Source organism: Trematomus bernacchii, unplaced genomic scaffold (genome assembly GCF_902827165.1).
Source record: "Trematomus bernacchii unplaced genomic scaffold, fTreBer1.1, whole genome shotgun sequence".
Classification (NCBI taxonomy): Eukaryota; Metazoa; Chordata; class Actinopteri; order Perciformes; family Nototheniidae; genus Trematomus; species Trematomus bernacchii.
The window spans coordinates 151219-178429 of record NW_022987724.1 but is presented as its reverse complement, the minus strand read 5'-3'; the positions used below and the strand labels follow the sequence as shown (position 1 = coordinate 178429).

The following is a 27211-nucleotide window of genomic DNA, read 5'->3' as shown; positions in this document are numbered from 1 at the left end:
TGCTGCTCGTAAAATATAGACCACACAGCTATTCTAAAGGCCATTGCCTGATTAAAACAAACCTGGTTGTAGGATATGTTAGTCAACTACATCTAAAGGTTAAAGGGTTTATAGCTTTTCCAAATGACCACATGTAGGCAAAGAAACAAGCTAGAAATTCCCCAAAAGGACAAAGCTTTTGTTTACTTTTAACTGTATATCCCTTGGTGAATCATGCATGAAATAAGATTGTCAGTTTGTCAGTTACATCCAAATGTCATCTCTAAATAGATAGCGCTTCAAATCCAAATGGGGCATCAATGCTCATAGAGTCAATGAAATGGTGCCAGACAAAAATGAAAGCTTGTCTTGTTCATTTTTTGCCCCCCTTAAACATTAACAGGTTGATAGGTGTTAAGCAAAATGAACAATAATTAGCCCGAACTTTCACAAAAGAGAATAATTTAACAAAATGAAATAGTCTCCATTATATATCTAGAATATAAAACAATGAAAACTTACATCATTGTTTTTTTTATGATTAATTGTAGCCATTTGATTTTTTTTTTATTAAAGCTGAACTCATGCTAGCTACTTCACTAAAGGGCTAATGTATCTCAAATAGTTGCTAGTCTAAATACATTTCACTAATGTTGGATTCCAATACAATTATATCTCTATGACAGTACACTAAGATTAAAAGTTACATGGCGTAATCACATTTTCATTCAAATGTTGTGCTATATTTAAATGGGTGCGATCAAATATTATTTTCTAACTGAACCCCGACACTTTGGGATTAAAAATAAATTAAAAAAATACAGAAATTATGTAAAAAAACACCAACAACTTGTCATAAAATATACTGTTTGTATCTGGAAACAATCACTCAAAGAAAGTAGATGATGGTCAATATTCTTCTACTATGTTTCTCGACAATTTTCTGTAAAGTTTGACATTTCCCACAGCATGTGAAGGGGACATGAGGACGGAATCGTGGAGGGGGCGGGACTATGCAAATGAGTCTCGTGGAGTGAATAGATGCTCGGGCTCCTGTGAGCGGTGCGAGGACACTTGCTGTGCAGAGAAGAGCCAGTGAACGCAGCTCCGGACAAACAAAACAGATCACTTTCACCCACAACATCCAACATGTCTTCAAAGTGCCCCAAGTGTGAGAAGACGGTGTATTTCGGTAAGTGTTACCCTATTTATTTAGTCCCAGCTTTTTGAAATTGCTTTTAGGTCATGATGATGGTGTTTTTTGCGACTCTTAAGCCAAAATATCGATCTTTTGGGGACAACGTGTTCCACTGTTTTTGTAACGTTACACTAACCATTGTTTACACATTTAATGAGAAAGATTCCTATTCAGACAAAAGGAGTTCATTCTCATTCATTGAAAAAAACAAGCGTGTCAAAAAACTACAATTAAGCATGTGTTGAATTACAGAATTTACGTATATTAAAAATGCCTATTTTTCAAAAATAGTTCTGAACGTATGCATTTGCTTAAGTTACAATATCTCAACATACAATAGGGTATAACAAGTATTTGTATGGTTGACAGTAGCCCAATATTGGATCCACAAAGATCAATATTGCTTTAGGCTTTTTATGTTCAGTGGTGGGAAAAATGCCAACCATTCCTAATTTTACCCAAAGGAATTTCTCACAGAAGTAAAGCATTCCTTAGATTAATCATTATTTTAAGGGAAAGAGTGACTTGCAGAGTGAATGATTTACAGAGACAAACTTTGGGGAAAGCCAACAGCTGGAGAGGAGAAAGAGGTCAATGTAAACAAAAGAGCAAATATTTCAACAAATCCCTTCTATTTATAACATATAAAGTGCTTTTAATGTGCGTGAGAGAACCATGCCCCGTCTGCACTGAATTCACAAAAACAAAATCAATGATTTGATTTATTTTGATACTGATCTGTGCCATTTTTAATTTGTTGTGTTTGGTAAACATCCAAGCTTGGCAGTTGGCTTTAGAGGGTTGCTGATGGAGGCCACTGCCAAGAGTACAGAAATGCCATATGCTGAGATTGCCCACTCACGAAGAAGCACAGGAACATCATGCTGCGTCAGTGCTATGAAAACATGTAAACATGCATCTTTTGCATCTCAGTAAACAAATATGGGAGTACAAAACACCTACTTGAGCGAAGAGTAACACTTAGTCACGGCGATTGCATATAATATTTACTGTAACAGATGTTTACAGTGAAGAAATGCTCTCGGATGAGAACAGAGCAGAGGATTAAAGGAGCTCAGTTCATGAAGATAAACACACATTTACATGAATGCTTTCAATCTGAAGGCTGCACTTGCTATGCACCCAGTTCAGTGTATCCTTAGGACACATGCTCCTGTTCTCCTGTTTACATAATCCTGTGTTTATGTTTGTCTGCATGCTGAAAACAAAAAATGTGTTCTTCTGCGCGGCTGATCTTTCCTCCACTTCACAGCACAAAACAGAGCTGTCACGGGGGTCAAAATCAATTATGTGAGTGGATGCAAGTCCTCTTACGTAACAGTGGCAGCAAACACCACAGCTGCTGCTCTTAGTATGCGTCCAGAGTCACTGGCATGGAATAAATATCTGTGCAAATACGATTTTATTTCCTCCATTACAAATGTTATGCATGTCTGAGTATTCATTTATACTGTAACCTTAATTCGCTGCAGCGAGTGAGTCACAGCTCCTCTGTGATGTGTATGTTATTTTTTTACGTAACGTACTGAGATTCATCCTAGTGGAGTTATTTTTGGTTGGGGTGTGTCTTATTGGGTGGAGAGTGCCCGTGGCTGAGTCGCCTGTAAAAAGATGATGAATGGCTGCAAGGAAGGAACATGGGTGGAGTTAGATGCACAGGGAGGATGTAGAAAGTGAGGGAGGTTTTAACATTATTAAAGTCATTACAAGGGAGGGTAGCACATATGACAAGCATGGGAGAGGTCAAGGGTGGGAGAAAAATATCTGCATGTGCTGCTGCCCACAGCCTGAAGCATCAACATGATGTATTCAGATATGAGCTCAGCAGCTCCACCTACATGCATCCTCCTCTCAGATACTTGGCCTTTCAGAACTCCTTCTCAGGTCTGCATACCGTTAAAGTTGCATGAATGAGGGTGTAAAATGCTTCTGATCTACACCGGGACATGTGTTATTGATGGAGAAAATTGTCTATTTCCCGTCCCATTTTCTCCCCTTGTGGTGGTGGTTCGTGGTGTAGCTATACACAGCAGTGATTGGCCCACCCTGCTGTTTCCAACCTGGTCCTGCATCTGCTGTCGCCCTATATTAGATTAATTAGGCAAATGTTTTCTACACTTGACTCTCCTCTTAAAAGAACGTCATTTAAAGTGGCTGTGGTGTGTGGATAGGAGTACTTTTGAATTTCTTTTTTATTTCTTTTTTCCGTTCGTTACTTTAATGAACAGCTGTGTTATGGTCGGCGTGGTTTAATTTCATTGCCACTAAAAGCAAGTGTTGACTGTTGCTGACGTTGTCTTTGGTTGTGCAGGTTTTTTCTTTTTCCAAGAAAAAGTCAAATTACATGCCACCGCCTGGCATCACCAAATGGAGTATGAACAACATGCCAATTCCTTAAAGGTAGGGTAGGTAAGAAAGGAGAAACCAGCTCGAGTGAGCTAGAATTTGAAAGTACGCAGCCGAAAGAAATCTGCCCCTTCCTTCAGACTTCCTTACAGAGCCCCTCCTCCAACACACACGAACGCGCACATGACCAATGAGGGCACGAGATAAGTTTGTGCACCAGATGGAAGGCTGACAGGCAGGTAGGCCATCCAGTTATTTTAGCCAGGCCGGCTCAGATGATTGGTCGTGCTTTTTACAGCACCACGGCTTCCACAGATGAAATGTTTTAATGTATTCATTGCTATCGGGATGTTGAGGGCATTCCATGGAATATAACAAAAAGTGTTTCTGAAGTGAATTACCTACCCTACCGTTAAGCTATTTTTGCATGCTATCACTATGCATTTTAACTTTGCGCTTTCATTTTGATCGGTTGGGTTGGATGGATTTGTCAAAGAAACCCATGACTTTTACCCAGGAGACCGCTGTTCATATGCAACCAAAAGTCCATCTTAGACTTCTTTACGTCGAGTACTTAACCTATTTACGTAACTTAAACTCCTTTTTAAAAAGTGTTTAAAAAAAGAAACCCAAACCATGATCTTTTACTAAACCTAACCAAGTAGTTTTATTTGAATTTACAACGTTAGACACGTGTTTAATACTATAACCTTGGTTCCATATGTGACCAGTTGGGTTAGGAAAAATGCGTCACATGACATTAAAAATGCATTTAAAAATAGCGTGCCGTTTATTTAGCTTTGCGTGAGACCATGTTTAACAACACCAAAAAGATGGAAAGCTTCAGTTGTTGCTTGTGTTAAGAGAACGTGAACCTCTTGCTTTTTAATTGTTGGGTTGGCTGCATTTGAATTCCAAGCGTCCACGTTGCGGCCACACATCTGTTCGTTCCTGTGGTACAGAGATGCTTAGAATACACCAGGGACTATTGGCTGACATGTGACGAGGCCCAGTGGGAATACGTAGTTAGCGTGTGATAGAGTTCATACGGGACACAACACAGCATGGCTCACTAAATCTCTCTCAGCTCCAGACCCAAATTCAGCTCAGCCATCCAGCCACAACTCTGCATGACAAATTGGAGCAAAGCATCTTTGTGTGGCTAAGTGAACAAACGAGAAACTAATGGTGCTCTGTTGTGAGTTCCTCTCATTCATCCACCAATTCCTCTCACTCTGGCTCTCTTTCCTCTACTTCTTCGACCACTTGCTCTCGCCTCAGGCTCCAAATTCCTCTTTCCCAAACTAGGAGGAATGGTGGAAATGGGGTGAAATGGCTTGCCTTTATTTTAACAGGAGACTCTCAAAGCGCCTCATGCATTATAATGAGAAACGACAAGTCTATTCACACAAAGCTCTTTTTGTCTCCTCGCACGTTTGTTGCTTCCAGCGAGGCAGAATACCTTCGTCTCTCTCAGCCCGACGATGGGTTTCCCACACACCTCTCTCTATCCCACTTTTACCCCAAACATCCACACAAAAGCTGTTTTTCCCTTTCCATCTCCTCTGTCAGCGCTGGAGTACCCTGTTTTCCACTCGGCTGCCCAGTGGGCTGTGTGAATGTGCCTTTCTGGTTATGTAACAACATTTCTTGAGTCCTTGCCTCCCGCTCACTTTCATTGCATAACCTGCCAGCCACTGTTCACCAGTCAATGAGGATCCTTTTTCCCTGGCTTTTTAGGCTCAAATATGATCCCCTAATGGAGATGGCACTTAGCTCGGTGCTGAAAGTCAGCCCTCTCACAGGTGAAAGTATTCCACCTTGCAGCAGAATGACCTGTTGCATAACAGCAGAGGGAACAAAGGGGCTCTGTAGTCCATTCAGATGGCTTGAACTTTAAAGTTATAAACCATAGGATCCTCATTATGTCAAATCTAATTTTGTATGATATTCTTTTGCGATAAAGAGTGTTTGCCTCTATATATAATCAGGGTGTCCGCGGGGTCTTAAAAAGTATTAAAAGTTGATAAATCAATTTAGCAAAAATGAAGGCTATTAAAAAGTATTAAACGGCATTTTCCAAGGTATTACATTTTGTAGCTTGTTTTCAATAAGTATATAAATTGTCCAAAGAGGTTGTATTCTACAGTTTGCCTGAATGTAATCATTGCGTAGGTGTGTAGTGTGATTATTTGTAGTTTATTTATGGCATCCCGTTGGATTTGACGTCATCTGAACAGGACATCGCACGCTCACTGCTTGATAGCGCGCGAAGGTCCGTTTACGCCGGTTGTTAAACAACATCGTTATGGGGAAATGCAAGTCTGCGTCCAAATGGTTGGAAGATAAGGAGGAAGGACAATCAATACTGTATATAGTAAATGTGAGGTAAAGTGTGTCGCCAATGTAACCGGTTAAAACTCGAAGTGGCGATGAGGTCTTAAAATGTATGGAAAGGGTCTTAAAAAAGGTCTTAAAAGGTATTACATTGGACTTCAGGATTCCTGCATATACCCTGATAATAGTCCTCTGCCCTGCTGTGTATAGCTATGCCAGTTGACCTTTAAAAGTTCTTACAGGAAGCATTTAGAACAAATCGCAGACAATTTTATGTTAGATTACAAATCAGTAAAGATGAAACTTAAATAGTGCAGACTTTTTGGAAAAATTGAAAGCAAACTAGATTGAATACCAGCACATAACCTTAAATAGCAGCTAGAGAACATTTTACATATTCAATTGTATAAACTCACACTCACTCAGTTTTCTAAAAGTATCAAAGGTATTTTTTCCTAATTCCTTTAGAACACAACCATAATAGCATAAATAAGACGTTAATGTAACTCGGCAGTATCTGTCAGGCAACATCCTTACCTTTGTTCAAAATGTATCAACACATTGTCAGATGGGGCAAATGGCAAATGTTCTCTGTTCTCAGTTAGTGAAAAAACTAACAATAGCCTAGATTTCCTCCTCTCTGGAGTACAATGCACAAACTGTTGTGTTGTTGGCCATGAATTTTTTATTCGACCAGATAATTACAGCTTATTTAATTATGAATGGTAGCTAAAACTCCGGATAATAAGTGACAGCATTTACCCACGCCTAGATCACAGAAAACAAAGCATGTTGGTAGTAAACATGATGCCGAAGACAAATAAATACTGCATGTATTTCATTTCATTTAGCTTATTCTGTATCACTCTTTAGTGCCGTCTCTTTTATTAAAACTCAATATGAATGTTTCCATTCTTCTTTTGTGTTTCCAGGGACTCTACTTTACGAAAGAATCCTTGCCAGAACCATCAGTTCAGGATTAAAAAAATAACTCTCAGGCTTAAAAACTAGATTATTTTCTACACGTTCAAAGGGGACTACCATGCAGTAACGCCTCCTAAACGACTCAGATGACTTCACTCAAAGTGGTCTAAGCATTTTAAACATTTAATGCCTCTGTCATATGATGTCTGCCCCTCAAGGGCTGATTATCCAATTACACAGGCTTCATCTGAAGGTGCCATTCTAGTCATACAGTCCTGCCTCTCTTTTGAAGACATGGTCCACTTCTCTGCAGGCTAATCGTGCAGACTACATGCTTTTGAAGTCCCTGACTGTAGCCGGGACACAGTGTCCTGACCCGTTAGAGATGAGAGGCAGTGTGGGGCAAGCTTGGCCCCCGGGTCCAGGGAGGGACGTTGGGTGCTTTGGCTGCGGCCCCTGTGAGCAGCGCAGACAGGATGCGAGTTAACTGCAGCCCACTTACGTCAGCCAGCGGGATTCACGAGGTCGGCCTCTTTTATTCTCCGAGGGAAAGGGGGGAGAGAGAGGGAGAACGCCTGGGGAGGAAACCTCGCCTTGGCTGAGGCGACAGACGACCTCCAGAGCTAAGTTTTGCCACGGGGTTGCATCAGCCACAGGACGGGGAAACCAAAAGCATGTTTCCTGGTCGCTCTTCAGCATCCCCACCCTGCACTGTGAGCACCGCAGCACACACTGACCATTCAAATAATTCCACTGTTTACTAAACCACTGCCACGGTCAACTCACTCTCACTTCCCTCACTATGAGCAGAGGTTTATCTTTACAAGTTCTGTGACATTTAATACATCTGCTAGTACCTTATTTAGGTACAGGTGGATGTTTACTGAAGTTGAATATTGCAGTTTACAAAATAAATGTACAGATCTTAAAGTGAGTTGATGCTTTATTTGCTTATTTTCTCTATAGAATTATTGTATACAATATATTGGGGTGTTGAACTCTTGGATGGACAAAAGGAGATAGCTAAATAATCTTTGGTTCTGGGAAATTATAATGTTAATTTTTCCCAATTTTGTAGAAAAAGCTGTGAAACGTCAGGTTAATCAATGATGGAAAGAATCGTTGGCTGCAACCATCATGTACAAATAATCTATACATTATTTCAATAATGAAAACAAACATTTGTTTATAGTTTAGTCCTATAAAATAGGTTTTGCACATTGACTGTAAACATCTAATTACTTTGCCAATGCGTCTTTGACTATAAACAAAGAAAAAGTGCTCCAAAAATAATCATATGAACTATAACTATCAAGTACTTTTGGAATATTACTATTATTTGTGGAATAAAGTAAACCTGTATCTTGGCCATTATAGAAATTGTCACAGATTTTTTTTCCAGAAATTAATAAATGACACTTATAGGTTGAGTAGTAAATGAACAAGTGGAAAATTCCTCCAAAGCCCCTTCCCTTGGTGAGGTTGAATCCCCCATGTGCCCGGACTGAATGGCGATTGTCTTTAAAGTTTAGTAAAAGGTCACCAGTCCTTGAGGGTGTTTGTACTCCAGAGAAGAGGATGCAGAGGAGGAAACGCAGGCTGCTTGTTTTTTCCCTTCATACATTTCTCTAGAGATGCAAGATTTTTTTTTTTTACTAAATGTTCCTCTCATGTTCGGGTCCGGCTTTGCCTCCTGGGCCTTTAGTTAATCAGGTGCAGAGTGTTTATCAGGACGTGCAGTTATCACACTGCTGCAGCCAAACACAGAGAAACACCCGCGTGGACTCAGCTGCCACTGATGGAGAATGAGAATGAGAAAGAGAGGACGGAGGGAGAGGTGTGTGTGTGTGTGTGTGTGTGTGTGTGTGTGTGTGTGTGTGTGTGTGTGTGTGTGTGTGTGTGTGTGTGTGTGTGTGTGTGTGTGTGTGTGTGTGTGTGTGTGTGTGTGTGTGTGTGTGTGTGTGTGTGTGTGTGTGTGTGTGTGTGTGTGTGTGTGTGTGTGTGTGTGTGTGTGTGTGTGTGTGTGTGTGTGTGTGTGTGTGTGTGTGTGTGTGTGTGTGTGTGTGTGTGTGTGTGTGTGTGTGTGTGTGTGTGTGTGTGTGTGTGTGTGTGTGTGTGTGTGTGTGTGTGTGTGTGTGTGTGTGTGTGTGTGTGTGTATGGTAGGAAGAGCTGAACAGATGGGTCCATGTTACCAGAGGGTGCAATGAAACAAAACCCAGCCAGGCGTGATTTAGAAATGATAGCATTGGTTACATCATGAACATTACAAAGAAAATAGAGCTTCATTTGGTGTAAAAATGTGACATGAATATAAAAAATACTCATAAAAATCCACTTGCGATTTAACATCAGCCTTAACTGTGACAAACTGATTGAGATGGTTATAAATTGTACATTTTTAAATCGCAATGAGGTCTTCGATGCTCCATTAAAGTGTACTACATCAATTTACTATCAACCTTTCATTAGATTAGGTTATTGTGGTCACGATCGATTCTAATCGATTATCGATTTGGTACCACATTGGTTCTCGTTTCAGAATTTACTCCAGTCCGCTGTTTGCTGTCAAAGTGTTTATAAAAGGCACATTTTGACATGAAGGCAAAGTCAAGTTTGCTTACAGTACAATTAAGGGGTTTTAAATTTGAAAAACGTATATTAACTAATGTAATCACACAAAGGCAAACATTAGACGAAAGGCAACAGTTCTTCAAGCTAAAACTTCCGGAAATAAATATTAGTATTTCTTAGTCCTTAGTGACTTTGAGGATAATAACTCCAAGGAATATTAAAAATGAAAAAGCCGCCTGTTGCATAAATAAAATTGGTGCTTAGGCTAGTACCTTTTATCTCTTAGAAACTTACTAATTTCAAAATTGGCACACAATTAAAAAAAACTTGTAGTGAATTATTATTATTATGAATTGTTTTAAGCATCTTGGGAGATACCAATGTTGTTTATCTTGAATTAATCAATGTGTCCCTCCACCCGTACTATTCACACTTCTCTTAAAGCAGTTGAACTCAAACAGCAGCTTCACAGTTATGGCTCCTCCTGCAGAACTTCCTACACATTAGATCTCCCTCTGTCCTAACCCAATCTAATTATTGAGTGATAAGAGAGCACCCATATGAGATTTCAGAGCCCAACCCACCCGGTGGACATTCCTGCTGCGTTGCATGCTGGGAGTTCAGCTGTACAAATGTTGTTCAGAACTTCTTCTTTAAGACAGAAAGGATGAATTTCCCCCTGACCTGAAGCTGAATCTCTGGGTGTTTTTTGGGTGCAGCTGCCCTGTCACTGTTCACAGTAAAGCGCCCATAATTAAGTCGTTTGGAGAAATTGGCCGTTAATGTTTCCCCTCTGAAGACAACTCGTTAAATTTCTGTTTCTTAATGTTCTGTCCAATTACAGTGTGTTTTGAGGACCGTTTGCTGCTCCCATGCGGCTCCCCTTACAGTCTGTCTGCGCATAATTGGTTTCACTCCTAATATGATCTGAAGTGTAAGTGAATCATGTCACAGAAATGACATTTAAATTGAATTATAAACGGCTTGAAGTTTTCTGATGTGCCTCTCATCTTTGGAAGCAGAACTGATACTCGCACTAACTGAATATAAACCGCAGTCATTTGATGTTTAATTGCTGCTTTTATACGCTGCCTAAGATGTCTTGTGACTCCTACTGCACTTTTGCGCTAATAAAGTTAGGCCTAATAAAGGATGGCGACCCCATCTAACCCTGTTGCATCAGCTTTTAGTAAATATTTGTCTTATGGGTGTATATGGATAATATGTCAGGAGAACAGTAGAAAGACTTAAAACCAAGTGAGAGAAAACAGCCCTTTTCTCATTAGTTATGACGTTCAAAGTATGTTTGAAGCTATGAATTACATTATGGCTGTATTAAGTGTGAATATGTCTGACCTTATTAGTTCAAAAGGCATGAGCCACTCTCACTTGAAATGCTTTTTCCATTTACGTACAACTGCTTTGAGTTTTGAATGGCACAAAGTAATATCTTTAGATGAGATGCTGCCCCTTAATTTCCGCTAATGTCGTAATACCTCTTTTATTGGGCGTCAAGTCAAATGCCAAATGAACTTAAATTGGCCGAGCTGGGTTGAGTGCCACTGCTGGGGAAGTGTTTATGAACATCAGGTGGTGCCGTGTGCACAGTTTCAGAACTCGTTTTCCACATTAAATTGTGCTCGTGTTTCTTCATTACAAATGCAAGCTCTGACTGCAATGTTGTGGCTCTAGACCTCAGCCTCCTTTCCTTTGATAATGCTCAGGAATATACTGAAAGCGAAACAAGTAATTAAAACCGCTGAGCTAAGTCAGAAAAGAAGAGTCCACAGCAGGCTGTCTCAGTGATTTAAACCATATTGACAGCGCAATAAGAGAATCCGGCCGCAGACTGCAGAGCTTAGATGAGGAATTTACAAATGAAGCTAAGCAGCTTATACGGGTGCAGGTATCAAATGGGGGATGGTGATGACCTCTGATCTCTGCCCAGACCTCTGCTTTCATTATTACGCCATCCTCTCACCTGGAGCTCAGTGTTCCTGCAGTCACATTGTCTGTCACTCTGGCTAATGAACATTTATTTGTCGATGCAAAAGAGTCCCCACCCCTTGGCAGCCATAACGTTTTTGCCCTATGATTTAAATGATGACATGAATGTGAGGAAGTCCCACAAATCAAGATGTTTTTTGGACCTCTGAAGCAAGTACATTTGAATACAACACATGTCAGGATATTTTTACTTAGAAGAATTAAATTAAACACTTTATCAATGCCAGCAACCCCACACATTTAAAAAAACCTTAAAACACTTTTATTAACTTATTTTCTTGGACTTTTTAAATCTATTCCAAAGATCCATGTTCTCTCTTATAACACAAGGTTAATATTTACACATGTTTTTCAAATCTATATGATCTGTTTTGCAATCCCTTGGACCAATCCCAAACAATCAGGTCAAACCTCACGGATGGACCTCGTCTGATATTTTTGGCATGATATATATTCACTGAAGATGGATTGCTATTGCAGCTTTTCCCTCAGGAAATGGTTCACCCGAGATGTTAAGCCTCCCAGATACTGACTTATCTCGTCTTGTGATCCGTTTAGTTTGGAGATTACATCCTAAACAGGAGTCATACTCGCATTAAATATATGGCGTTTACTGTTTGTGGAAAAGTGTGCTTCTGCTTATTTGAAGTATCTCTTAAAGTTGGTTTACAGTTTTACGCACATGTCAGGTTTGATGTTCAAGGCTTTTATTAGTCATACGAACGTAGCTACAGTGTAGTTATGACGATGAAAATCTTAGGTCACAGGCTCCTCCAACAGAGCAACACAATAAAACTGAAAAATAGTGCAAGTAAATAGTAAATACAAAAATAAAAATAGTAAAAAAAAAAGTGAAATAGTGCAATAAGAGTCTTTACAAGTTATTGCAATATGATGTATTAGATAAATCATTTCTAAGTAGCAGCCAGATTAATGTTATGGATGTTGTTTCAAAGTGCAGGTGTTTAATAGTCTTACAACTCTTTTCAACTACAATTCGTTAGCAGTGATTCCCCAAAGCTGTCCCACTGTTTACGTCGCACCAACAGGGGAATCCTTTGTTGTGTGCTTGTGACTGATTTTGTCGTGAGAGAGAAAACAGAATTGGCTAAAAGGATTTGGCACATCCTCATCGATGTTGACAATGTAAATGTGAATATCCGGAGAGACTTCCCTGTGAACAGCAGTTTGTTTGTTTACACAAGTGGGTGCTTTCACCCTCAGGTTGTTGCTGTAACGAGGTGAAGGAGGACATGGTGACATTTCAGTTGCTTAATTTGAGCCCACACGTTACTATTTTAGGAGACAAAGAGCTCAATGTGGGTCCACGGGTGCAGTGAGTTCGATTTTTCTTATTAGATCATAAGAAATGTCAAACCAATTGCACATTTTCTGGCTTAATTTCACTGGTCAAGCTGCACAGCATGAAGGATAATAAGGATAGAGGCTTGCTTGCAGCTGGGTGGGTATAAACATCTGGACCATAGGCAGATCCCCTCCACCTCCCCCACTCTATAACTCCTACAGCACATAATACAGACAGACTCACCCCTCTTATAATAACAACAACTGGCCTTTAAAACATAGCTGTTAAACAGTGGACTTGTTTATACACACACAGTCACAGACTGAATGAGGCAGACTGAATGAGGACACACTCCTTCAGAGACAAGGCTCTGACGTCCACTCATACACTGATTGTCAAAGCTGTGTGGAGGTGTGTCTGTTCGTGAGTCAGTCAACAACAAGCACACACACACACACACACACACACACACACACACACACACACACACACACACACACACACACACACACACACACACACACACACACACACACACACACACACACACACACACACACACACACACACACACACACACACACACACACACACACACACACACACACACACACACACAGAAAAAATGCAATCGCTGGCAGTATTTTGAAGACCAGAGCAGACCGGTTAAACTACTGCTGGTTCCAGGTTTGTTCTCTATGTAAACATGACATACTGGAAAGGTGTTTTAAGGTTTGCTCTGTTGATATAAAAGGGAATAGAGAAGGCAAAAGTTACTGTGTCTGACTCTGATCTTCTTTGTTACTTTCCATAACTTGCAGTCAGACAATAAATCAATGTATCCACCACAAATTCTATTGCTTCAATAGGAGAGTGTATTCATTGCATTTTCAGATGATTTAGTAACTAATACTTCTGCCCTGTGTGGTGGTAATGACTGGAAAGGCTTCTGGAAACTCAAACTTAGTTATGTCAACTTATTAGGTGAATTAAAAGTGAGCTTAAGTGAAACAAACCAAAGAGCAAGAGGAAAATCTTTTGTAAACTGAATTTTAAATTAAATGTCGATTACATTTTTTACACTATTTCTGTCACTTTATATGTGAACAACTAAGTGCAGCACTATGAATGACTTTCAGGAGACAATATGTGCCATTTCCCTCCCTCTCAATTATGACCTGCTTTTCACTCCACCTTAGAATGATGCAAACTATAAACACATTTAACATAACTGATGTGGTTGGACAACATGTACAAACTCATTTTGCTTGAGTATAACCAGCGATGGCGTCCTTTTAACTCAACTGGCTGTCTCTAAAGGTTTTGTGGTCATCTGATTTAAGAGCATATTATTGATTTTAAAGAATGATTAATTGTCAGCTTACTCTGAATAACAGTATCTTTAAGAGTGATTTAGCATTTCCGGCAATTTGCTATGTCTGACTAACAAAGCACTTATATACTAACAAAGGACTGGCTTATCTAAAGCTAGTTGAGTAGCACTTGAAATGTTTTGGCTCTATGAAACCTGATGTACTTATATGATTCTGTTTTCTTCTAGTTTGTATCTTCTTGGTCGAATGCACTTATTGTAAGTCGCTTAGGATAAAAGCGTCAGCTAAATGTAATGTAATGTAATGTCCAAGTCAGCATTCCTCTACTGAAGTGTTGATGGGAGGTCACGCTCCTTGTCTCCAGCTCATCTCCAGGGCCTTGTTTGGCCATTTGTCTCTGTGTTTTTATAATTGACAAGGAGAGCTGATGGGAGAGCAAACAGAAAGCTCTGCAGGGAGTAGTCTGATCTCCTAAAGCAATCCCGAGAAGCATTTTCCAGAATATGATACCCATAACATAATTTTCACATCGAATTAAATTACATTTCTGAACAAAATCATGGCACTTATTAGGTCAACGCTAAAATGAGAATACACACAATCCATAAAAGGAACAATATTAAAGTCTCTCAAACTCACGTTGGCAATGGCTCATGCTTGCTTTTTCCTTTTTCTGGTTTTGAAAAGTCATAAACCCAAAATAATTACTTTACCACTTACATTTTAGCTATTTTCATACTTGATTAACCAGTTCTTTTATGCACCTTAAATTAATGTTTTACCTTTCGTGACATTTTATATTAAGTCTACATTTCATTATTATTTCAGAATTGTTTTGGTACGGCTGAAGAATGTGTTATTTGACCATCATTGCAACGTAAACTCGTAAAAACATTGTAAAAGATCAGTGGAAATTGCACCTTCAAATGTAATTATCTTTTAATTTGGTCTTTTCTTTTCCGTGTAATGTTCAGCAGTGCAAAAAAGGGATAATCAAATCTATCTCCCTCACTTTTTTTTTGGTTCAACAAGCAATTTGAATATCAGTTAATGTATCAAGCAATATTAGTCTCGCTACATTCAACACTGTTAATGCATTTTCATCATATCGTACAGCCTTATTTTTCTTGTTCTTTAAATTCCATGACTGACTGACTGACTCTGTGATGTGTGATTTCCTGTGCCTCCTGACATGACGCTGACGCAGGAATTTGACAGCAGTTATACAGGTTATGGTACATGTGTGAAAGCAGCCAGAGAGACGACGTGCAGCAGGAAGTGATCGTCTGTGTGTCTGCATTCATGCTGTTTGTTTGTGTGTGTTTGTGACTGGAGGTATGAAGGAAACAGACTCCAGCATCCGCCTATTATTTGTGCCCTGCCTTGATAAGAGAAGGTGTTTCCTCTGATGCCTGCACGACTCCTTGGGGTCCATTGTGTGGAAGCAGCAGAGATTTATTGTTGGAAAGGGTATAATTAGGGGTCCCTCGCTTGTCTGGGAGAGAAAAGGGGACGGAAATGGGGTTGAAGGGCCGTCTGCAGCAGGATGGGTATACTGTAAACTGGGGGAGGGGTGTGTGTGTGTGTGTTTTAGGAGAGGGGATACAAAGGATCTGGGTTAGATGTGGGAACCCCCCTGCTGTTCCAGCTGGACGGGGGCTCACGTCACGCCACTCTGTTTATCCCGCAATGACATCATTACTGCATCCTGTGGTGGTACACAGGCCTTTGCACAGTATCTCCCACCCCCCCAGTCTCTCGGTTGGCACAATTTCCCCGAGGGGAATCAGCCCACAAATACAGTACAAGCTAATCATTATTCTGGGGAGTGAAGCAACGAGGGCGCGTCATTCCTCTCAGCGATGAGTGATTTGAACGCCACATTATAACGCAAACAAAGCGTGAAACAATTGATGGTTGTTGGGCATAGTAATGTGTATAAAAGCTGCTTTATGTGAATGTTTGCACTCATCCCTCATCTCTTTTGTCTTTCATGTGCAGCTGAAAAGGTGTCATCACTGGGGAAGGACTGGCACAAGATGTGTCTCAAGTGCGACCGCTGCAACAAGCTCCTGAACGCCGGAGGCCACGCTGAGGTCAGTAGGACGCCACCACTAACTGTACAACACTGTCCTCTCACTGCTGAAATTAAAGGCATCTGATACTAATCTGTCTTCTCTGGTGCTGCAACTAGTGAGATCTCCAGAGATGTGATTGTATTTGTTGCATGAATGTAGAAGTATGTCAAATGTTGTTGCGTCAAGGCAGTGCGCAACGTGAATAACGGAGAGATTAGAAAAGGTGAAATAAACAAATGGAAATATACCAAAAATAGCACATTTTATATAATCGTTTAATAACATACACAATTATAAACATGTGAAAAGTAAAATAGATGGAAACCATAGTAGAGAAAAGCAACTTAGTACATCTACTCAAGTTTTCTTAGTATTCATCTACTCATTTAACTTTCAAACTATGCCATAAAACAACCTATCGGAGTTAAATAATCGAAAAATTGTAAATTACACTACTTCAGCTTCTTGCTTAAAGGCACATAGCAGGGTCTAAACACAGCCTCTATTATCAGTGTAAATGAATGGTGAATCTTTCAAAGGGAAACCAGGATGAAGAGATATGTACTATACTCTGTAACTGGGGCAGTGTTATGGACTCTTTCTATGCTGTATAGTGGCTCTGTGTATGGAGCACATCTCTCACATTGCCTCGGGTAGGAGTTCACTTCCCACTGAGGCCATTCATGCTCACATTATATGCACTCAGTGCTGCTGTGAAGCACTGCGGCTGAAAGTGTCACACAAATGGCTTCTCTGAATGGACTTTAAGGGCTTTCCACTGTTAATGCAACTTCTATTTTAGGAAGTTATGTTGTCTTTCTGTATGAAATATCAGCACAGTCGGTTGATCTCACGAGGTCAAACAAACTGCATGACAAAATTCCTGTTCAGTTCATTGACTTTAGTTGTGAAATCTAAAAAGGGGAAGCCAGTTCTGCCTGGTCATGTATTGACTTATTGACAGAATGCCTCTACAGTGGATCCTCAACGAAACATGCTAACAGCTATGCTAATGTTAATGCTTTTAGGAAACCGTTAGCACGTTTCAGCGATTGGCATTATGACGAATGATGTATGTCATGAATGTATGTTCAGTACTCAAGAGTAATGTCTTATATTGAAAATATATTGGTAATGTATGCTAGAGACTACATTCAGACCTCGTTTGTGATCTACAGTGGCTGGAGATGCTAACCGCTAACATGCTAGCCAGCGAAGAACATAGTATTGTTAGTCGCTTCCTGTTTTTATAGCTTCCTTCTATTTTCTCTTCTCTGTGTCGTTTACTCCCTCATGTTCCCTCTCAGGATTGTTCGTAAATGAATCCAATAAGGACTTATTTAGTGAAGGGGAGGATGTTTTTGAACCAATGACTCTTGTCTCATAGTCAGTAAATCATCCCTTTTTTTGTGAGACAGTTTTTACTGCAACACAGAAGGTTAAATGAAAGTGAGTGAAGCCACTTAGCTAATAAGCTACAATACCTTCCTCTGTGTTGAACTCTTAGGCTCTTCGTCAGCACCATTAAGACGGCTTCCTATTGGCCATCGGTGGCATTAATGTGAAAAACCTTACCAAAGTGAAACCAACAATGATGAAAATGAACGCTGGTGAGACCGGCTCTTAAGACTGGAAGTGTTTTTCTGCTTTGCAAAGATATGATGTTCTTTCCTTTCATTTCACCCCACAGAACGTGTGCTTTCTGCACAGGAAATTGCTGAGTTCATGCCTTTTTCCCTTCCTTGTTGTGTGTCTGGCTGCATCTGTCAATATGAGATGTCCTTTTGGGAATTTTAACCCCTCCAGGATGAGCACTCTTCTTCCTCTCTGTTGCATAATCACACTGCAGTATCACGTCTCAACATATAGACCCCCGCCCACCGGAGGTTTTCTTATCAAGCCCTTTTTTATGTTGCCCTCTGTGACCCAGCCAGCACTTCAATCTCATCCTCGCCATTTCTGTTATTGGATGACTTTCCCGCTCTTTTCTCAACACACAGAGGATGTGATCTCAGCGTTTTTGTACACAAAAGCAAAATCCCTGCAGACCCCAAAGGATGCTGCTGCTGTTTAATCTCTGCATGATTACAGTAATGTAGTCACACAATCTCTCTCTGCCCTCTCTCTCTCTCTCTCTCTCTCTCTCCATGGACAGCATCCACATGCTGCCCCGGGCTGCAGCACCGTGCCACGAGCCTGACTTTACTAGGCAAAAAATCAATACTTAATCATCGTCATGGAAACAGAGCAAGGTTTAGAGATGTAGATTTTTTTTTGTTTTAAAGCATGTAAAGGGGACTGCGGGTGCTTGATGTCATCTCAGACCTGGTATGCAGAAGGTTAAGACCCTCAGAGAAATACTGACTGCTTCTTTAAAAGGAAACTGGCGACCGTGGCCTGTCGTCTGAGAGTGAATGAGGGCAGCCGCCTGGGCAGAGAGCCAGGCTGCAGAAAGGAAAAGGTGACAAGTCCTCCATTGTTGCCCCTTAAAGACCAAGATTGTATTTGAATGCAGATCGACTTGTCAGAGTCTTAACGGAGTGAAATCTGAACGTACAGACGGGAGATTTTGAGTTCAGGGAAACATTTTCTCCAGTGATAAATATTTATGAATCCCAACAGCCATGAAATTGTGCTTGAATGAAATACTTTTCGGATAAATCTTTTGAGAAAAGGATAAAAATCTATGCAGCTGAACCGCAGATATAGCCTTTTTTAATTCCATGCTTTTTAGCCAACATTTTGGTCAGAGATTCTGGATTGCTATGCTGGTAGCCGCTAATGGAGCCAAGAGCCAAAGATGAGGAGTGGGATACAAAGATCTGTTAAACTCACTTCTTTCTAACTCCACACCCCCAATTTATTTAACCAGTGCCTTTTATTGAAGTGACAGTGTTAAAAGGGGGGTGACAGAGGGGATGACACGTGGCAAATGGTCACTGGCCAGATTTGACCCCGGGTCCTCAGCCCCAGTATATGGGCCTCAAGCTCTACCAAGTGAGCTATACAGTATGGTGGCTCATGTTGCTCACATGTGAAGTAGTACTCACTAAGACCTGTAAAGTGACTTCTTAAGTAAAATTGGTGGATACACAAAAGTTATTTTTCTAAGGAAAAAGACTCAATGCTTTCAATTATTTTGGGCTCTAAAAAATCCTTCAAATGATAAAATCTAAGAGGGAAACATCGCCGTTTTAATTGAACTGTCTGGCCATAACTTGATATGATACATCTTTCTTTTAAAATAGCTACCTGTTAAGACATGAAGTGACTAAAAGTAAAAAAAGCAGATCAAAATCAGCTAGTGGTACAAAGTTAATCCACTAGCATTCTGGTCTCTTGTCCAGTGGCTGAAGCCCAGCAAAGTGCGTGGGCAGAGTTCGAAGCAATGGGGCACGGAGATTAAGATGAGGATGACGACAGGAACGAAAAAGATGGAGAAAACAGATTTAGATGTCAGGATGTGGGAAGTGAGAAGAGAGTGGGCTGTGTGTAAAGATGGATAATCCATTTTTAGGGTCCCTCTGCTTCACAGCCAGAGCCAGTACTGTACAGTAGACTGTTAACAGACATCTCCCTTCACTTGACAATGAAGCCCTGTGTGTGTCCTGTCCTGAGAAAGTCATCAGTGCTTAGTCACGGCAGCGCTGTCCGGACCTTCAAGGATCTCATAAATGTCAAACAGGAAGTGAGAGAGTGCTTTAACGGTAGCTGATCCTGTCACGGTTAATTCATTATTTAACGTGAGAGAAGAATCCTCTACTCTGCCTTACAGTCTTCTGAGGTAACGGAGCTCATGTGGCCAAAGTAGAAGGGACTGTGGGTAGTTTGTCCCTTTTTATCTAATACAAGATTACAAAGATAACTAGATACAGCATTGGAGGCAGGGCCAATTCATTCCTATGAAAGTTGTTCGGTGGCTCGTGGAGTACAATTGGCCTTTTTAATACAAAATCACTTTTTTCGCATCCTATGGGCCCCTATGAGTTTTTCTTGAATCCCAGCGCTCAGTCGGCTGGTACCGGTTTTGTCAAATGAATTCAGGAGGGTAAAAACTATTTTACCTGGTTACACACTGTAATTATCCATGGTCAACCCTACAATATCTCTACAGTATCCATAAAGATATGTGTTTAAAAATATCATAATATATGATTTTGAAGCCCGACTTTAAAGCCTGGCTCTCTTCCTGGAGGGTTTTCCCTCACCACCCAGGCTCTGGCATCGTTCCCGTGTCATTCGCTTGTTTCTTCTCTTCTATGGGCATCGGGCTCTGGACCAGTGGCCCTCGGCCCTGATCCCCTTCCCAAGCTGGTCACATGCTCCTGCAATGACCGCCACATTCCCAGCATGCATCAGCAGCAAGCCATCTATGTCTCACACTGACCCCTCAGGTGGGGTAGGGACACGTCCACTCGGTGCTGGCTCATCAACAGAGTCCTGTTTCTTGGATACAGCCGGCGTCATTATTATGTGTTGAAATGGAAAGAAAGAGTCTTGTATACGTTTTTGGACTAAATCTTTCCATCTTCTCCCCAAACCAAAATATATGATGTCAGAAAAAGTGTGAAAAATGACTACTTTAACATGTCATGGTTGCCTTTTCCCATTTGCGTCATCAGGGTTTTTTCTATCCTTTCATGCCCATTGAGTACGTTTATTTTATATAAATGTCACTGATGTTTTTCTGTCTCTCCCACAGCACGATGGACGGCCCTACTGCCACAAACCGTGCTATGCTGCCCTCTTTGGGCCAAAAGGTAATACTCATGTACTTTTATTCAGCATAAATGACTACATTCACCTGTTTTAGCATCTTTACTAGACTTTGATTGTACTCTCTTACAGTATATTAACTGGATTTGTTGTGTACTCTCTAGTATTGTGTTACTTGGTTTGTTTATTGACTATATTGTAAAAGGTTTTTAGAATGGAGGCACAAAAAATACTTAATCACCAATAAATAGATAAGTAAATACAATTTAAAAAAAATCAAAACACAAATAGATCAGTAGTGTGATTAATAAATAAAATAACAAACCAATAACAAAGAGTGCATTTTATTTTTACAAAAACTACATGTATCTATTTTTGTATTCACGTGTCTATATATTCTTTGACTTGTTCAACTGCTGTTAGATAGCTGCAATCTTTTTATTTAACAATATGTATGTATTTATTCATCAATAAAGTATTTATGGAAGGTATTCATTTTGTAATATTCTATTCAAAAAAATGTATTTATGTCAGATATAAAATATTTTCTCTTGTGTTAATGATTTTGTTTCAGGAGTGAACATCGGTGGAGCTGGCTCTTATGTGTACGATGCTCCCGCCAACAACAACCCCACCAGCGTGGATTCAGCCCCAAAAGCTGAAGAGAAGCGAGTGTTTGTCCCCAAGGCAGCACCCAAAGGTAACTCAGAAGCATGTTATTCGTACAGTGTGTACTATATTTGTGGATCTATCAGCGAGCGTTGACTAGCAGGGAGAAAGATAGTTCATAGGTTCGTTTTCCCCTTTAGATTTGTTGTGTTGTAAGTCAAAGGAAAGCTGTTGCTGACTCAATGATAAGAACGTCGATACACAAAGTCTTTTGGGACCTCAGGAGGATTTTCTCAGACGTGTCAGATCGGGTGTGTTTCCCCTGTCAGCAGGAACAAAAACCCTTTATCTGTTTTTTCTTCAATTGGTCTCCGCTGTGCACTTTTCTGTTAATGGCTTTTTTCTACTCACTTGGTTTTTTAAGCTAGAAGACTCAGCAAAGGTTAAGGATTTTTTGTTCGTTCTCTGGACATAAAACCCTTCAATGTGCAAGGGCTAACTTTTTTTCAAATAACTTGCCATATAACATACAATCTTTGGAATACTTTAAAGTGTTGAAAAGCTTTTATCTAATCAAATAAACAGGAAAGATGGATGAATGTCTTTTTATACAATTAGTATAATATGTAATAAATTAACTACCATCATTTTCAAGCATTGAATGTTGACAAGATTTGATGAAAGCCAGGACTACTGTAGAAATATTATTTAAACTTCCAAGTGTCATGTTCGAGTTTTAATCATAACACCTAGTTTTCATGCTATTTATCATTTGTTTAAGGTTTTAGTTTCTATGTGCTCAAGTTTTCAGTATCATTTAATCTTTGTGCTTTTATTTATTCTTTATTAATATGTTGGTGAAAAAAAGTGTTGTAAATAGGTTGTTTTATGACAGAATAACACCAAACCAGTGTCTTTGCTTTTTGGCGCCACCTGCTGTCTGAAAACAACACTACATGTTCACTAAACCTCCGATGACTCTCCCGATTGGCTGTTTTAAAGATGGAGTAAATGAAGTATCCTGGCAACCAGAATATCTCAAATTGTCGTAATTAGCCTCTTAACTTAATTATTCCCTGTTGTAACATATAAAAACTGTTAAATATTAAGCTCAATTTCATTTGGTTTAATTATTAGCACCCTGTTTTTCACACCTAACTCGAAAGATTGGTGGTCATTATTATTCAATAGTTTCTCTTGCCTTTCCAGTAATTTAATTTGTGTTTGTGTGTAATGTTTTAGCTGCTGGAAGCATCACCACCTTTTCTGGAGAGGCCAACCTGTGTCCCCGATGCAGCAAGAAGGTGTATTTTGGTGAGTAGTTAACACATTCAGGGACAAAAGGTGAGATGGAAAAAGGTTTTGGAAAGGTGTGAACCTGCAAAGTGGTTGCCATGGTGTCTCACAGGTGTGTGTGTGTGTGTTTTATTTGGTACAACCAATTAATTAATGCAACTAAGTGTTCTTCCTGGTTACATTTCAAGTATGAAGCAATGGCAGCATTAACATGAGCTTAATAAGAACTGGGAGGAATTGACAGTTGACTTGATGGATTTTGAAATGTTTGCCAGATAATCAGTGTGTGTGTGTGTGTGTCTCTCTCTCTCTCTCAATAGCTGAGAAGGTGACATCACTGGGTAAGGACTGGCATCGACCCTGTCTGCGCTGTGAGAGGTGCAGCAAGACTCTGACTCCTGGCAGCCATGCAGAGGTGAGGAGAATACTGAGAAAAAACAAAGATGGAGGAATACTGCGAAGAAGAAAATAACTACTAGGGTTGCACAATAAATATAAATTTGATAAGAATTGCAAAACCTTGACGAGTACAATCTCCAAATAGCAGTAAGAGCAATATATGTGACAATATTGGGATAAAGTATTGTGGTGCTGCAGAGAAGTCCCGGTTTGCAAACAATATTTTACTTTGTTTGGAACAGTTCCTCTTGAAAAATCACTAATGATCATTAAAATATATTTTTTTAATGATAATGTGAATAATGTTTCAAAAATGATCATTCCCTCTTATATGGAGAATCATTTCGCAATTGCAATATCAGTCAAAAATAATTGCAATTTAGTTATTTCCAAACATTCACATCCATGTTTATAATAGATTAGTGCTGCAATGATTAGCTGAGTCACATACTTTTTTTTAGCGCTAACCATTTTGATATTTAAATTATTAATAATAATAATCGCACCAATGGCAGAAAATACTGTTTCAAGCCTCTCAAATATATAGATGTATATAACATTTTAAATTCAATATTGGATTTTTGACTGACAAAGCGTTTATAATATATCACAGGCAAATCTGGCTTCATCATTATAACTGTAAACAACACTCAAATCAACAACAAACATACACTGTGTTGTATATGAAAAAACTGGAACGTTGACTTTAATTAAATATATGAAGTCAACAGATTTCAGATAACCGTATCATGTTAGTTGAAAGCAATAATATTAAGTTGAAACCTTATATATTAATTTAAACTCAATATTATTGCTTTGAACTAACTTAATGCAGTTATGTGAAATCTGTTGACATGATATATTTAGTTAAAGTCAACAATTTCAGTTTTTTTTCAGTGTAATGGTAAAAACATATATGTTTGCAAAGACAATTCTTTTGAGTTATATATGACCTCTACAAGTTAAAGGATCCAAAAAAAATGTATATAAATAAAACAACACAGCAAACAAGGGAATGACACAAGAAGAATGGAAATGAACGTCACTAAAACAATCAAAAATAATCACCTAGACAGAATAAACAAAAGTATTTGTTTATAATAGTCCTTTCCACCTGTCTGCCTGACCATACAAGAAATGTATGCCTTCATGTGTTAATGTTTGCATTTGATCCAATTGCAGCATGACGGCCAGCCCTACTGCCACAAACCCTGCTACGCTGTTCTCTTCGGGCCCAAAGGTATCCGCTAGGGGGCGCTGTCCACCCACCCATTATCAGCTGCACTTTATAACAGAATGTCAAAATGTCCGAGCATTGAGCCACGCTGCACACGTTGCACATTACTCGATGTTACTCAAGAGTCATTTCATCATAGCATTGTCTGCAACACTGCAGCAGCTTCTGGAGGAAATGTTTTGCAACCTCTCCTGCTCATGTTGTTCCTTCTCTCCCCCTCTCTCCTCCCCCCCTGACTCCCCCCTTGTCCCTGTGGTTTCTCCAGGCGTGAACACTGGTGGTGTTGGCAGCTACATCTATGAGAAGGAGCCCAGTGCAGTGACCCAGCCTTGAACCTTTTGTCCCCTCAGCTTCATCCCTCCTCTTCTCTACACAACACTGACCATCAACCACAGTATTATTCGTCCTCTTCCTCCCACCTGGCGCTCATACCTGAGACAAATTATCCCTTTTCTCCTTTATTCTGACCCGCTCCCAGCTGATTTAGCACCAGGAGGAATTATTTAAAATGGCCTAAACATGTGTTGTATATACATTTGCTCCGGGAGAGCCACACCAAGCATTCCCACAGGTATTACAAGTAATTTAATGCCATGTTTACACATTTATAAACGTATGAGAACACATTCAATGTCACCACAGTCAAATATGAAGGTCCTATATTTCAATTTTGTAGCCTGACAAGTGTGATTGAGGATATCCGGTTTGAGGTGACTTGTGTTTAACAAAAATGTGACAGAGATTGATTCTTGGGTGTGGAGAAGTGCCTTCTGGCTGGAGGTGGAGGTGTAGCGCGTTGACAGTCGGAGGAATTACGCCTTGGAGGCACAGGTGGTGCTCAGAATCAGGTTGCCAATAAATGTGTATTTTAAAAATGCCATATTTACCTTTTGCCCGCCTGTCAACATTCCTTATTTTAAAAGAAATTAAAAAAAAATCCCAACATATTGCAAAAAAGGTGGGAAAGTGGACCTGTTAGGCGACTGTTACATGACTTCCAACACATCCACAACGCTGTATTGAGTCAACATGAATTTATTCAAATTATAAGCATATGTTATTAACCTGTTTAATGTCAACATCTGGTTTATGTGCTAATAAACAACAAAACCATCCATTTTCAAAATAAGGCAGAATGTGGATGGGGTTTTCTAAATGGAGGAATGTGGGTTGCCGGATAAGAGCAAGTCTCTTTTGCTTCAAATTAAGTCCTTCAAATTGAATTAGCCATTGTACTGCTGCCCTTTATGGGACTGATTGTGAAGGAGGTCAATGTAAGCTGTATAAAATCTCTACAACTAAGATGTTTTATTGTTAATTATAAATAAATAACCCGGCTGTTATTTTCCGAGAAATGACGCGCTATTTGAAGTATTTGTTGCCGTTGGCAGAGACAGTAGCTTAGCTCGTAGACACACTGCAGACAAGTCATTCTGTGAGAATGTGCATCCTAGTATTATCGTAAGACTGTTACTGTGTTTGTTTAATACCTGTCGTACATCGTAGGGCTCACTGTTTGTAGAATGAGACGCTGCACTTCAGCCCTGCTGCATTTTGTCTTTTTAATCCCTTGAATAAATATGTAATCAACTCTTCTTCCGTGTTGTTACAGTTATTGACAGATCTTTTTAACTCCTTTTTCCTGTTCATGAATTGCAATAAACAAACACTACATGTAAGGCCGGATTAGTACCTCCAGGGACCCCTGGGCACTGAGAGCTCGGGGCCCCTCAACCCAACACGTAACAACACGCCAACCCAACACGTAACAACACGCCTACCCAACATGACCAATATTTAACATTTTCAATCTGGCATGTCAATCGCACACCTATTTCTCAAAAGCAGGGACGCAGCCACATAGTTCAACCAAAGTAGGTCTAGCCTTTTGCCCTTTCAGTCAAAAATCACAAGACAAGGATACAATGGATAAGATCTCAAGACAGTGTATGGCTCAAGAAGACCTTAATATCACTCAAAACCTCAGAGCAGCACCCTACTTAAAATGCCAAAATATGACTGGCTGGCTGTACAAGTACACAAGGAGTTCTATTAGTCACAACCATTGAGAGTTAAGTAAAACATGTATTGAAAGTATGTGGTAGCTCAACTAAGTGATCAGTATATGAGAGAGAGAGAGCGAGAGAGCGAGAGAGCGAGAGAGCGAGAGAGCGAGAGAGCGAGAGAGCGAGAGAGCGAGAGAGCGAGAGAGCGAGAGAGCGAGAGAGCGAGAGAGAAAGAGAGAAAGAGAGAAAGAGAGAGAGAGAGAGAGAAAGAGAGAAAGAGAGAAAGAGAAAGAAAGAGAAAAAAACCATGTATGATGAGTGAGGTTGTGCCAAAAAAAACATTTTTCTCTTGTCACTGAGGGCCCTCTCTTGCTCAAGGGCCCCTGGGCACGTGCCGAGTGTGCCCTGTGGTTAATCCGGCCTTGACTACATGCGGTTTGAGTTTGTGGATTCCTTGTCTAATTATTCGTTAATTTGTTGCTATTAGACGAGGTGGAAAGTAAAAACTCATACAAAGTATTACCAAAAAGAATAATTAAGCATTTTTTTTTAATGAATTCTAAACCTCATTACTACGATTGAGAGCAGGGGAAACTAATTTCCCTACGGCCATAAGAAGAAAAATAGCTAGTAGGTCTGCGTGATTAATCACACATTTTAATGAAATCGCTATACGGACTAGTGCATTTTCCAAAGCATTGTGGAGCTACAGAGATATCCCGATCTACCAATTTAGACTTAAGAAAACATCTTAGTTTTTGTAAAGATCCTCTTAATCAATCACACCATGATCATTCTAATATACTTTTCAACTATAATGAGAAACAGTGATGTACAAATGATCAA

General features: G+C 39.9%; 1 protein-coding gene across 1 annotated transcript; it reads left to right on the top strand.

The window, feature by feature from the left end:
* The first annotated feature begins 985 nt into the window (after positions 1 to 985).
* crip2 (cysteine-rich protein 2) lies at positions 986 to 25954 on the top strand. The gene is made up of 8 exons (XM_034144480.1): positions 986 to 1171; positions 16026 to 16120; positions 20805 to 20862; positions 21393 to 21518; positions 22670 to 22741; positions 23044 to 23138; positions 24305 to 24362; positions 24625 to 25954. Exons 1-8 carry the CDS (start codon positions 1129 to 1131, stop codon positions 24690 to 24692), a joined length of 615 nt encoding a protein of 204 aa, XP_034000371.1. The 5' UTR covers positions 986 to 1128; the 3' UTR covers positions 24693 to 25954.
* Positions 25955 to 27211: the final 1257 nt, after the last annotated feature.